Source organism: Ptiloglossa arizonensis, chromosome 2 (assembly GCF_051014685.1).
Source record: "Ptiloglossa arizonensis isolate GNS036 chromosome 2, iyPtiAriz1_principal, whole genome shotgun sequence".
Taxonomy (NCBI): Eukaryota; Metazoa; Arthropoda; class Insecta; order Hymenoptera; family Colletidae; genus Ptiloglossa; species Ptiloglossa arizonensis.
The window spans coordinates 7,174,671-7,188,397 of record NC_135049.1 but is presented as its reverse complement, the minus strand read 5'-3'; the positions used below and the strand labels follow the sequence as shown (position 1 = coordinate 7,188,397).

Here is a 13,727-nt window from a genome sequence, read left to right as displayed (position 1 = left end):
TTTCAATCGATCAGCTGAAGTATTGTAGTGCTAATAGATATATCAAAAATATTATAGTGCATTGATACATATCCTAATTACACGTAACATTTTTCCATAAATATATACCTACAACCAGAAGTCAAAAATATTACTACCAAAAGTTCTTCAACCGCGTATGATACGGAATCAAGGGTGTATTTGTGAATATTTTTTAAACTATCACCTCTTTGAAGGAAGCGAGAACTTGATCAATTTTTACTTCATGAGTTTTATTGAATAGTATAGTTACTTTGAGAAGAAACGGTAGTTCATCCTTGTCAACTTCTCTGTAGTATGAAGGTAATTTTTCAACAAAAGTGTGCTATTTATTTATGACATTGTTCCCTTTCTTCTGAGTTGTTTGTAACTAATTCATTGGTATAAATAAAAAGATACGTACTGTTGTGCTGTGTACATACTTGGCTGCTGAAAGTAATAGACTTTTAAGTAGGTACAGTTAGACACTCTAACTTGAAAACACTTTCTGATCTCGCGCACTAAAATAAAGCTAGGAAGCTATAGAAACTTGTCCTGTATTAAAGTGATTTTACAAGAGAAGTACAAAATGAAAAAATTATTACACAATAAACGCGGTGTGTTCGTGTTGTCCCAATAAAAGGTTTGAAGTTTGAAAGATGCTTTTTTAATCGGATCACGCTTTGTCGAACAAAAGTGGCGTAAAATTTTGAAAGAATGGCTGCACAAACAGTGGTTGATTGGCGAAATCACGAAGGCACGGATTCTAAATTAAACCGAAGGCGCACTCTCAGTATCCAATTAAGGTTTCATTCGGTCAAGTGGCTGCTCGTTCGTTCGATCTTCATATTTTTTGTCGTTCCTTTCTTCTCCCTATTCCGCTACTCGTCGTTTCGATTTCGAGTAATCACGGTTTCTATTTTCGATGCCTCCTGTGGTCCGTGTCAAATTTCGATGTGTGCCTTTTGCCGAAGCAACGAAGCATTTCGAATTGTTGTCGATTTTCAAAAAAATTACACGGAATGCTTTACCTAAATTATCTTTCGAAAAAAAAATTTTCATGGGTGTTTTGCCTTTAATAATACTTTGACAAGTCATTTTTTGTACATTCTTCTATAGATGTTTTGCCTTTAAAAATACTTTGACAAGTATTTCATTTTTTGTACGTTCTTCTATAGGTGTTTTTCCTTTAAAAATACTTTGACAAGTAATTTTTTGTACGTTCCAGAGGAAACTGATGCATTCTACTGAAAATTGAACTGCTTAAAATAATTAAATTTTGCTAATTAAATAATACATTTTGCCAAGCAAATATTCGTCTTAGCTTAGATAAATGAATCCTTGTATTGATTTGTTAAAAAGAAAAAGCACTTCCAACATTTTTAGAGATAACCTTTTTTATTTCGACGTATTCTACTGGAGAATAGACTGACAATTCCAAAAAGGAATCATACGTCGTAAATGAATTATTTTTTCGAAAGAGATTCTTATAATTTTTCACTGATCAGATTGCTCGAAATAACTGTTTTCGGTACAACACTTTTCACACTTCTAGCTTTTACTATAATATACATCAACGTATGTACACGGTGTGATTAATGTAAAGTGATCGATGTGATTGTCTCTAAAATTTGAGTATCTAATAGAAACTGATAACACAAAAAGAAAGCAATTAAAAAGAACACATTTTATGATTGACACGGTTTGTAAACGTAAACGTTACTGTCATACGTAAGTAACTTTCATTTTCTTCGATAATGTATCTAATTTCTTATGGCAGAATTCGATGAAACATTGAATTTGAGTATAAAACTATTATACGCATACGACACATTGTTTCTTTCAAAAAATTGTAACCCTCTTTTCGAATAGAATATCTACAAACATAAAGTTTCAATCTTAAGTCTGTTACAGGTGTTTCTTAACAAATCTTTATTGAGATAGACACATTGATCGATCTATCAAAATCGTTAATAACACACATCTTCACAGCCCGTACATATCGTGAATATTTATGGCTATTTATTTCAAGTTTCTTTGGCGAAGGCAAGTCAAATATTTTATCTTCGAATAGCTTCGTAACATCGAGCCAGCTTATCACCAGACCTAAAAACAAGGCTTTAAGCCGAGGTGTCATTTTTTCTTGAATAGTTCTTGTAAATAAAATAACGAGAATACTAGCGAGTCTGTAGAAAAAAGTTACGAATTCGTTCGCGGTTTCAATAAATATTATTCGAATGAAATTGCGTACGCCACCGAAAGAACAGTGAACGACGGAAAAGCTTCGATCTGCTCGAGGCGTTTTTTGCCGTGTACATCAAAGAAAACTGAGGCAAGAATTTCAATTTGAGGAGCAAGGCACTTCTGTTTCTCAACGTTATACGTCGGTGCTTCAAATTAAAAATACACACTCCGGCCCCTTCTCGTTCTGTTTTTTTCCTTTTCTGGGCTCTTTCTACACGACAGCGAAACCCCGCGGCGTTGGAGAATCGTATTTTTCATTTCATTTTATTTGAAAGACGCTTCGATAAGGAAAGGTTCGGTCCTCCCCCTTTTGTGCCCCCGTGACGTGATTCGTAGTTTGAAAAGAGTCACGCTCAGTTTTGCTCTACCTCGATGAAACGACACGCATAAAATCACAATCGGACAATAGTATTTATAATGAAATTTTTTGTTTCAAATTAACAACGTAGGAACATTTTGGTTGTACTCCAGGTTCATTGATTTGTTCTCGTTCCAAGAGAAAATGATCGAATACGCGTAAACCAAGTCCCCTTTTTTCTAATTAAAATCGGTTTTATCGTCAAAATTGTTTATTTATCGTTATTGTCTTGTTCCCAGACTTAAATCTATTATTTTTTTATCCGGAACACTTGTGAATCTTTTCCCTTGAACAAATGTCAAGGTCTTTGAATTAGCGAGATTGTTAGTAGTGTGAATGATTGTCTCAAAAATATTTGTATTTCTGTTGAATTTGTATTTTGTCTCGTAGGTTCATATTCATTTCTATTCCATATTTAAGAAATTGTTTAACATTATTACCGAAGTTAGTAACTTTCTGTGGTTCGCACAGGAATGTTTTCTTTAAATTAGTATTCCGTTAGAGGATTAAATTTACAGTTTCCTTTCAAGCCTTCTAAATTTTCGTCACTCGAAGACTACATAATTTAACGAACACATCTCACTCGGTTGATAGATTATTCAATCGTATAAAATGATAGTCGTTTCACCAGCTTAAAACACGAACAACTATAAATTACCAGAAACATCGGGTTAGCAACAATGAAAATTTCTTGGTCTGCGTATTTCAAATTACGAATTTTACAACCGAAGAGAATTGCCGGAAATAAAGTCCTTGTAATTCGAACTCTCGGTGGAAAAAAATATATACATAAAAACATGATGAATGTTCATTAGAATAAAAAAATTAATAAAATCGTTGGTGACTGGTCGACTGCGTTTCATCACGGGGGGTCCACGGGTCCCTCAGGGGAATATTTATAACGTTAATGTTGGATTTCGTGCGCATAAAAACACCGGGCGACATTTTCTTTTTTTTTTTTTTCTTTTTTTTTTTTTTGCCGATATAATGCGACAACGGGATATGGAGTTTTTCGCCGGCGGCAGCGTTATTCAATTTCCATCGTTATTTGATCGCGACGCGAATCGCGGCGGTAATAAAAATTCCCCGCGGAGAAAAAAGTGTCCAGCGATGCAACATATTACCGCGAAACGAGCTCCCTTTATTTCCATTTAATTTCAGCTTTATTTAATTTCCACCCGCAACGGGGAAATGCAAACTGCCGTGAAAACTGCATTCAATTTTCGAAAATCAAACGACATTTCCCTGCAGTCACAAATACTTTTTTTTCTCCTTTCAGGAGTGGCAATGTTTTGCCTTATAGAGTGTGCGTTGATGCAGTATATAAATATAAATACATACCGGGTAATATTTTTTCTTTTTTCACGAACCTATACTTTTTATTACGGAATCCAATTTTACGTAAACATGTGCAAAACTTTTGTCTGGACAGTTTCTCATAAAACCTCTATCTTTTTTTTTTAAGGTGTTTATAAAGACACCTGCGAAACGATTGGATTATATTTGTTAAAATCTAAGAAATTTCTTCGATTTCGTGGAAGTTCAATCACTCGAATGCAAACACTTGGTGGTAGCTTGTATTAAACTCAAAACGAAAGTACTTTAAGAGATATTTTATCGTTAACCAGATTTACGTAGTTACTGCATTATTGTGAGTTAGCTATGGAATAGTGAACAATTGTAGACAGAAATTGAAATAATTTTTATTATTGATAAATAAAGAGGAATTATTGACAAGACTGTTAACTTGTATCTTTTACTGTATCCTGGAAGAAAATAATTAAAGAGTTTTCTCAAGATGGTACTGTACAAACAAAATGATGCACACAACAAAAAGTAGCCACAGACGCAAATAATGAAGTTCGTGTGTTAGTTACAGTTAATCATAATCCAGGTGTTAGTATTCGTTCAATTCCTTGCAGTTTTAAAATATGAGTGTTTAGTGAATTTTAAAAGATCATAAGTTTCACCCATGCGGAGTGTCTTTACACCAAGAACTTTCAACAAATAATTTTCAAAGTGTAACAATTGTATAGGTACTTCTCTAAATATTTAAAAAAATAGAGGTTTTACAAAAGAACGTGTCAGATAAAGTTATGCATAATTTTGCGTAGAACTAGAATTTCGAAATAAAAAAAAAGTTTACGATGAAAGAAAGAACAAATTTACTTCAAAATTGCACATTGTTTTTTTAATTGCCTACGAAATATTTCGTTGTGTCAACTAAAATGGAATACCCTGTGTATGGATAAATTGATGTGCACGAATAACAGTGAATAAATTATAGCGATTGTAACTACAGCTCCTATTAAAAGAACATAATGAAATTGTACTACTGTACGGTACCTGTATATGTATACATCGTGTAAAATATCATCTAATAAATTCAATAATATAATACCTGTTAATCCGTCAATGGTGAATGCAAAAATTAATCTTATTGTGAACGAAATGAATCTACTGCAGATTTTTATACAATTTTAATTCTCAAAATTAATTTTCTCGCATCAAGTTTGTAATTTGATATGCTTCTTCTTACGTCTTGTGGTTATTTCATCGATGTAATGGTCTCTTGAATATATAACTATACTTTTTAAATCTTCAAATCCAAAACCAGTATTCGATTGTTCTGTTTTTGAGGACTCACTTTGTTCAAACGACTAGCACATTTATAGAATCGCGTACTTTATTTTCACATTAGATTCAACGGAGTATGCGATATCTGCCAATCAATTTTCAAACTATTGCAATATTTAATTGAAATTCAATACTTTGTTTCGTTTCAGGTACTTTCCAGGCACTAATACAGTATGCGGACATGCTGTCAGCGCAAACTGCTAAACTCGTAAGTATCCGCTTGGGTTTTGCCCATGTTTCCGTTTTCCCTTCGCCACCACGCCCCCCCTCCTCTTTTTTTTTTAATTTTTCACTTTTCGTATTTCGACGACGCAAATGGAATTTTTTTTATGGAGTTTACGCGCCGTCTCCCGGGACAGATCGAAATTTTTCGTGGAATATTTTCAGAAATACCGTTGCTATCCATTAAAGCTCGAGATGTTACGAGGGGAATAATGCAAATTTTAATTGCCGCCCGGTATATTTCTGTGCGCGCGGTCCAGAACGGCTCGGTTTTTATTAACGATGAAGATGCTCTCCTACACTGGACGTGGTCTCTCTCCTATTTGCGTCGTTAAATTATTTTTCGTTCTGTTTGTAATGAATTATAAGCGTCTGGTTACAAACTGGAGCAATGAAGGAAATAATACGAGAGGAAAAATAAAGAGGGCATAATCAAAATGAAGGTTTCGTTAAAGAAAAGCAAACAAAATAATCGATACAATGGGTTGATATCTATCGACAAGATTCAATGTCCCTTACCAGAAATCTCTATAAAAATTATAATATTGAATTCCATAACGATTGTAGTGTTATTTCGATTACCCAACGAGAATCAGCCTTTAGTATTCAATTGAAGCTCGATGTTTGTAACTTCTATTGCTGATTTGGCATAGAGTGGTAAAACAAATCTAGTAACATCTTGGTGAATATACATGGTGGTAAAAAAAAGGTTTTGACGTTTTCAGGGGTTATAGTACTTACAGTATTCATCGAGAGAAACAAACATTGTCTCTTCACAACAAATTGAATGTAAACAGAGGAATTGAGTTAGAAATGTCAGTTCAAGGTTGTCAATGAGATCACAAATATTAACAAAGATTGCTTCATAGACTTGCTTCATTAGTCTTGAGTGTGATATACGTTATTCGTAACTCTTTTTTTATCACCCTGCATGTTTTTGTTGATGTATTATATTTCTTGTTTCTTCTATATATATCCTCGTAGGATTTTTAAAAATCAGCCTACATTTCTAAGTAATTTAAGTTATCCACTGTTAGGTCTAGGTGCATATGATATGCAACTGTCTTTGCACTGCAACCAAGAATTATAGTTTACAATCTTGCCTACAACTAATAATTTGCAAAGTTTTTGTAATTCTTCGATAATCAATTTATATCACAGTAGTATCTGTTTCCATCTAATTAGATGACCGTTTGAATCACCCTTCTGGGGGATTCTAACCAGTAAACAAGAGACATAGGATGGTAAATTGTTAAAGCCAGAACCCTTTTAAGATTACCATATCTGAGTTGAATCTAAAAATCCACCATATAGACTTGCCACTCGTAACATTCGTCCAATACAATAATATTATTGTAGAGCCATAAACCATAAACCTTCAAATGGAATACATCAGACAGTTGTTCAATACACTTCACATATCAGTGCACGCAAGCATACCAACGCAAAAATTTCACTCTCTCGTTTGAATACCTACAACTATTACACTTGTATCACCTAATCGTCATCTTCATCCATTGAGATTTAGGCTGGTCGAGCCTAAGCTTCTAGCACTATTAGGTTTGGGTTAGATTCATATAGCTACCAATTACTTGCAGACAATTGCACTTCCACCTTATGGACAATTACAATAGGACAATCAAAGATAATAAATCACTGAGTCAGTCAACATCACTCACATATCACATACCCCTAGGGATGTGTCTTAATACATCACTGAGACATTTACTTCGCTAACATCGGTTACTCGTGATCTTCACTGATTGACCTTTGAACTAAAGACAAATAGCTAAAACATAAGTCATTTAAGAAGGATTAAATCCGTGAATTCAGATGGTGTCTATTTCAGCGAGTGTGAAAGTATACGAAGTATTTATTCTTCTTTTATTTACTGACACGTAGAAGATCGTGAAGAATACACACACACACACATACACATATGATTCCATTTCAGGAAAAAATATTGCTGCACTTTGCAGATGCATCGATACACTTATAAAATAAATGATATTCTAGAAAGGTAGACTTTCTTTGTATTCGGTAACTCCTCGATAAATGGCCGTGTTTCGCCTCTAGAATACGTATTGAATCATCCCCACCTCTGTTTATGTTCAAGTCGAGCGTCCGTGGCTGTGGATTTAAAAACCGACTGACCAAACTTCAAAACGGTCACTAAAGTAAAATAAAAAAAACTTGATATCTCCCATTCCGTGGTTAAAAATTGTTTACAAACGATTCGTATAACGTACAAGTGAAAATAACCTAAATACAGTCAAAGATTCGTTCCATTTTCATTGTGAAAACCTCGCCGATCAATCGACAATGCTCTCATGACGATACACTGAAAAATATAAATGTTAGTTTGTATTAGTTATGCATTAGTTATGCTAAATGTTGGTTACACCCTTAAGTGTATCTCGTTCACTCTTTTCATTGAACGTTTTGTACATAACTGGTTCTCAACAAACTCGCTATCATCTCTCTTTAAAAAAACTCTGTATGGACCTGATAGTGTACAAGGGTTTATTCAAACTTTACTTCGATCGTTTTTCTTTTTATGTTCGATGAAAGGACGAAGTACGACCCCATCCCGTTTGTGTGACGCATCCTATGTACGAAACTAAAAGAGGGCCAACTTATAAAAGTATGTGGAACCAAAAAAGCAAGTTTTCCAAGCGTTACATCAAAGTGCTATTTGGTTGCTTCGTGTACGAACTCTAAATTTGTCTGTACTACGTGTTTGCACTGACCACGGGATGGACCAGAGAAAAACGGAAGCTGCGATAAGCTTCAAGTACCAGGATTTGGTACACGCGCATCCAACTTCCCTAACGAATAACTAGTCGGAAAAATGGCGAAAAAATGGCCAGAACCATACACCACGCGCGCGTACAGGATATATATATATATATATATCATAAATCAACTTATTTTAATGTAGCCTGTGAGCCCACTTCGTTAAAACTTTTGCCCCCAGTAGCGTAACTACCGGAAAAACAGCTCCACCTGCAGTCGTTAATTACCGGAAATATTGAACACGCGTACACGTAAGAATGAAACTCAGTCACTGACAACTATACCAATAACGATCGACATAAACAGGGAATCGACACGTACCTTGAGTTGATCTTCGACTTTGGATCAGAACTGAAACTATTGTACGGAGAAAAAGACTTTTCACGGAGAGAGGTATTTGTCACACTGAATTCAAGTATTTAGTATCGTTATTGTTATGCTTACGAGTAGGCTATTTCTAACCGTAAACAGCAAACCATGACAGTCTTTCTTCAATAGACATACACCTATTTTTGCTCATAAAAGTTTTTGAAACTACCGATAATGCATTCAGTTTTAACACACATATTTATAACGAGGTTCTGTAAATTTTATTTATACAACAGAAAGATCAAACTGTTTCAAAGTAAATATGGTGGGGATTTGTTTTTATTCAGACAACAAATTTGCCACGATTTTATTGCGCAGTTTTACAAAGCATATGAAACCATTACATTTTTAGTTCAACAATTTTCTTATATTTATTCGAGGTAAGCAGGGTGAAAACACTAGTGTTTCTATTAAACGAGAGTTGTAAATGCATTAAAATCGTATGACGTGGTTCTAAGCAGTATATAAATATATCATTTCGTGATCGATCACAAACCTGAACCAATGTTATTAGTCAATTGATAATGTTGGAAAAATGTCCAATGTCCGAAAAGTAAACATTTCTTAAATGCACCATTCCATGTTTTCTTTGTTTTGTGATTTTCTACCATCACAGTCTAAAGATAAGTGTTCTGTTTTATCTCATTTGAAGTTCATTAATTAATTGTTCAATATTAAATAAAACTTGTGCCATATAATTTCATTCTGCAATAAAAATTCTAACTTTCATTCAAAAAATAACGAAGAAAAAATTGTTCTTTTGTTCCTTATCTTGAAATTTTATCTAGATAAAAATTTTGCCATTTCTGTTTTCAAACCACTTCAAACTCATAAGCTCTTATGAACTCAACTTTATTGCACCATAAATGTACGCTACTTTTTATATTCATTTATGAATATTTAAACAATTAAACAGTTAAATTATATTGAATAATTAATGAACTTAAATTTTGGCGGTAAGCTAAGGGAATCTAATATGTAATTTTCAAATTGAAACTGCACCCTTCGTTATTAAGCTCCTTTTTTCAGTCGAGAAGAAAAAGAAAGTGTTAAGAGCTATCTGTGCAAGTGAAACGTCAATACTGAGCCATCATACACATCGTCAAACGAGGTGAATCACGAAGCTCGATAAAATGAAGCCCCTGAAACGAACAAATGTTTACTAATCAGTGGGGAGTAAAATTGACATGTTCGGTGCTATACGTAACTCGTTCCTCACTTGGGGCAAGAATTTTATAAATCAGATACTCGATACAGGAAAATATTTCTGTAATTGGTATTTGCAGGCGAATTATGCGAGATATGTGAAAAATAAACGAAGGAAATGTGCACGCTGATAAATAACGTTGAACGATGTTTAATCGATCGGTCGAACTAGATGCATAAATTGCAATTTTACCCGAAACCATTGCTGGGGTAAATTTAATTACTTAGAAGAAGGGAGATTAGGTTTTTGAGAAAAGTAACTTTGAATCATGTTTGCGTGTACGTTCTCGACACGCAGACACTTACTTAAAATCATTCGTCTCAAAAATGAAGCTTCGTACACAAAATCTAATTCAACAGTTTCCATTTTTGTTACTGAAAATAGTTTCTATCACCATAATGGACAAATTATGTGTTGAATTTTTGCAGAAATCTGTCTACAATTATCGTTTGAAAAAATTGAAATGTAATAGTTTCCGAGTAACTAAAGGTTGAACATCTTATGTATCAATTGTATGTTGTTACGCTATCCTTGCTGTTGTATTTATTATTGACAAATATATTGATAAATTTTGTTTCAAAATTTTTATTTTAGGATTTCAAAGAAAAAGAAACAAATAAGATATCATAAACGATGCTGATATATTAGTAGAGAAAAGTGATAGTAGTAAGAAATACCTGCAATCTTCATTTTGAGATAACACGTTGCAAAACATTTGAACAAAATTTAAGTAGACTTACATATTAAGAGATTGATTTTATATTTTACTTTCAATGTTCCGTTTCCTTCGCCTTTCTGTTTTCGAATTTGTTTTTTCACGGAAATCCTCTTAGATATAAGTCCTTGTTCTATCGGCAAACGCAATTGATCGAAGTTTACAGAGTTTCGAAAGTCAATTGAAGAAAAATGTTATTCTGTATGATTTCACATTTTGACGAAAGTGGGCTCTGCTTTCTCGTGCTTGGAGCTACAGAAGAAAGTGAATTGAATTTCTCGTCCACGGTTTAAGTGAGTTCGTTCGATGAATTGGTGCTCCATTAATTTATCGCACAATATTAATTCATGAATTATCAATACGAGCATCTAGAAAAATTCAACCTATTCGTTGGAATAGTAATTCACAATAAATTAGAATATTTTTCAAGTTCAGTTTATTGTATATAAAAGTATAATTAATTAAATTAAAATATATTCCTTTAAAGGGATAAAAGTAGAAGATTGCATTAAGATGAAATAAATAAACAAATGAGATATATTTTATAGACAGCAATCAAAAAGTATTATTGAAAGAATTGGTAGATCTTCTATCAATGCTGGTTAATATTAGTACAATGTGTTCAAATTATATAAATAAATATTGAATTTTTTCAAATGATAAAATTGTCTACAAATAGATCAAGATGGAAAGTCGATTTTATACGAAAGCAAAACGTTTTTTGGCACACTCCAAATTATTATTATACGTAATTCGTATTATACAATACATATCCAGTAAAGCTGAGTCTATACCATAGTCACAGTTTGAAATGATTTCGAACACAATTCTTCTCCCAAGCTCCAGCTATGAGACAACCTTCACCTTATTTTGTTACAAATAAATATTCAACTCTCTAATATACACCGATTTCTATTTTCCTCTCAGACGCACATTATCCATTGTTTATTCGTATGTGAGAAATCTACATCTACGTAAAAGTTAACTCGTACGCGACAGTTCGTGTGTTCACTGTTCTCAGAAATACAGCTGTGATTTCATTAATTGCACCAATGAACTTTCTCTAAACTCGAGACGTGCAAATTTTCTCGGAGTGCGTTACCTCCTGCAGAGTTCCCGGAGTCAATTATTTAACAATTAAACAATCCGTTTCATCAAGGAAAGGAAACAAATTAGTATGTTCTCGATCGGATACTCTATTTGACTACGACTTTGGACAGATGTAAAGCTTCTCAACTTTTAAACTACAACAGCATTTGTACGCTGCATCAACTTCAAGTGGATTGCACTTGCGATTTAGCCGAAGGGTACCAATCAAATGCATACTTTTTAGTATGAGTTTCTTCGCTAAATCCACACTGGTGTAATAACTGTCTGTACATAAAGTATGGCCTTTACCAAACACACCTTCACATAAACTCATTACAACGTTCGTCGGTGTTGTATTTTCTTTATCCAATGATTTTCCGGTGTAAATGCGACAACTACAAGTGTAAGAGTTATCGCAGCACAATTTCAATATTTTTATCCCGTACTTGTGCCTCTTTTGCTTCATGCATTGTCTAAATATGATCCGACGGGATCATAATATTTAAAAAAATTTTTATTTAATTCGTCTACGACAAACTCGACCTTTGAGAAACGATTGGAAGCATTAACTTTTCTATTGTCTGCGAAATGCAGCATTCTCGACAAAATTTCAAACAGGTCTCTACTCCTTATTTTCCGCGTAAACGTTTCAATAAACAATGGATCCTTCGACAAATACAGATACGTAGCTAGGTGTTTCACTAATCCCGTGCACAAAATCAATCCAAACAACCGCTTTATTTCGTCCTTATTTCTTGGCATCCATTTTTCTAAACACCTGGAAGTGATTCTTGTCTGTGAGGCATAAATATTTGTATCTTCGCTTGTACATTCAAAATTTTCATCTATGACAAAGAGTCCATAAAAATCTTCAACTTTGTTACAATTTTACACATTTTCATCAGATTGTTTGGACACTTGTAAAAGATACAATATTGGATTGGTCGCCTCGCGGATCGAACCATTCATTTATATCACTGGTTCCAACATTTCTTAGTTGTCTTAGTTCAAACTATAGAATGAAGCATCACTATCAGAAAATGGCAATCGTATCACACACCGACGTTTGCGCGATACAGATAGCTCGTTCGATGAATCGCTATCTACTTGTTTTCTCAACATTTTTGGAATTTTGGGTGAAAAAATGTTTGAAAAGTAGTCATTGTAGAAACTAAATTCTCTCTGCTCGAATAGACCTTTACTCTTCCGATGCTTTTTCCAACTGATCATCTTTTGGAGCTCGCCTTCTTGCCTTTCCCCTCGCATTATCTTTTGTTTATAATTTCTATATTTATGCACTAGGTGCGCCATACCACAGTAAAGGGAAACAAAGTAACCTTTTGTTCATACTCTCTATCCTGAATGATGCGCCTTGGACGACGGGAGGTGTTGATGTTGGAGCTTCTCGTCGTCCGCGCTTCTCAACAGCTCGTTAGAGATCTCGAGATGGTTGGTGATTAGAAATGCACTATTGTCGATGTGGTTCAACAATAATATATTTTGTACAATGATGGTGAAGATTATTGTTTTAACTTGTTGGCACAGTTGTAGTTCAAGCTTTGAGTTGGAGTGTCTGACTTGTTGGCGAAATTGTATTTCAAGTCTGACTTGTGTAAGCGAAGTGTAAGAATGTTCAAGTGTGACTTCTGGCAAATATGTAAGTCAGTGACTTCGTGTGTAAGTTGTAAGTGATAGACTTGTGGCAAACTTGTAAGTCTTGTCAGTTGTACTAGTGTAATGGTGTAATGACTGTAATGACTAGTGTGTAATGACATTTTTCGCGTCTCTACCCTCCGCTTTATACACTCGGCTCAGGATGTGATTGGTCGAGGAAATTTGGAGGTGGACAGCGGAGTTGCAGGAGAGGGATCCCAGGAGTGGGATTGTTAGTTTGAAACGTGGGTTCTTGGAAGTCAAAATTACTAAAAATCATAAAACGGCGAAAGTCGCCTTAATTACTTGCAGCTGCTTAGCAGCCTTCCAAGAACCCAGGCAGGGTAGTTGGTTGACGGGGGGTAGCACGTGCGCCGATGACATGCTCGGCACCCGTACTAATCCCGCCATAAAACGTAGGGCTCGACGGACTGCACCGA

At 34.4% G+C, this 13,727-nt stretch overlaps 1 protein-coding gene across 5 annotated transcripts in view; it reads left to right on the top strand.

Moving 5' to 3' along the window:
- Heph (polypyrimidine tract-binding protein 1 heph) overlaps positions 1-13,727 on the top strand; it is a 739,001-nt gene that overhangs the window by 699,540 nt on the left and 25,734 nt on the right. For all 5 annotated transcript variants that reach the window (XM_076327578.1, XM_076327577.1, XM_076327575.1 and 2 more), the window contains one exon: positions 5,386-5,444. In XM_076327578.1, coding sequence (XP_076183693.1) covers positions 5,386-5,444 — 59 coding nt within the window. The remainder of the gene's footprint in view (positions 1-5,385; positions 5,445-13,727) is intronic.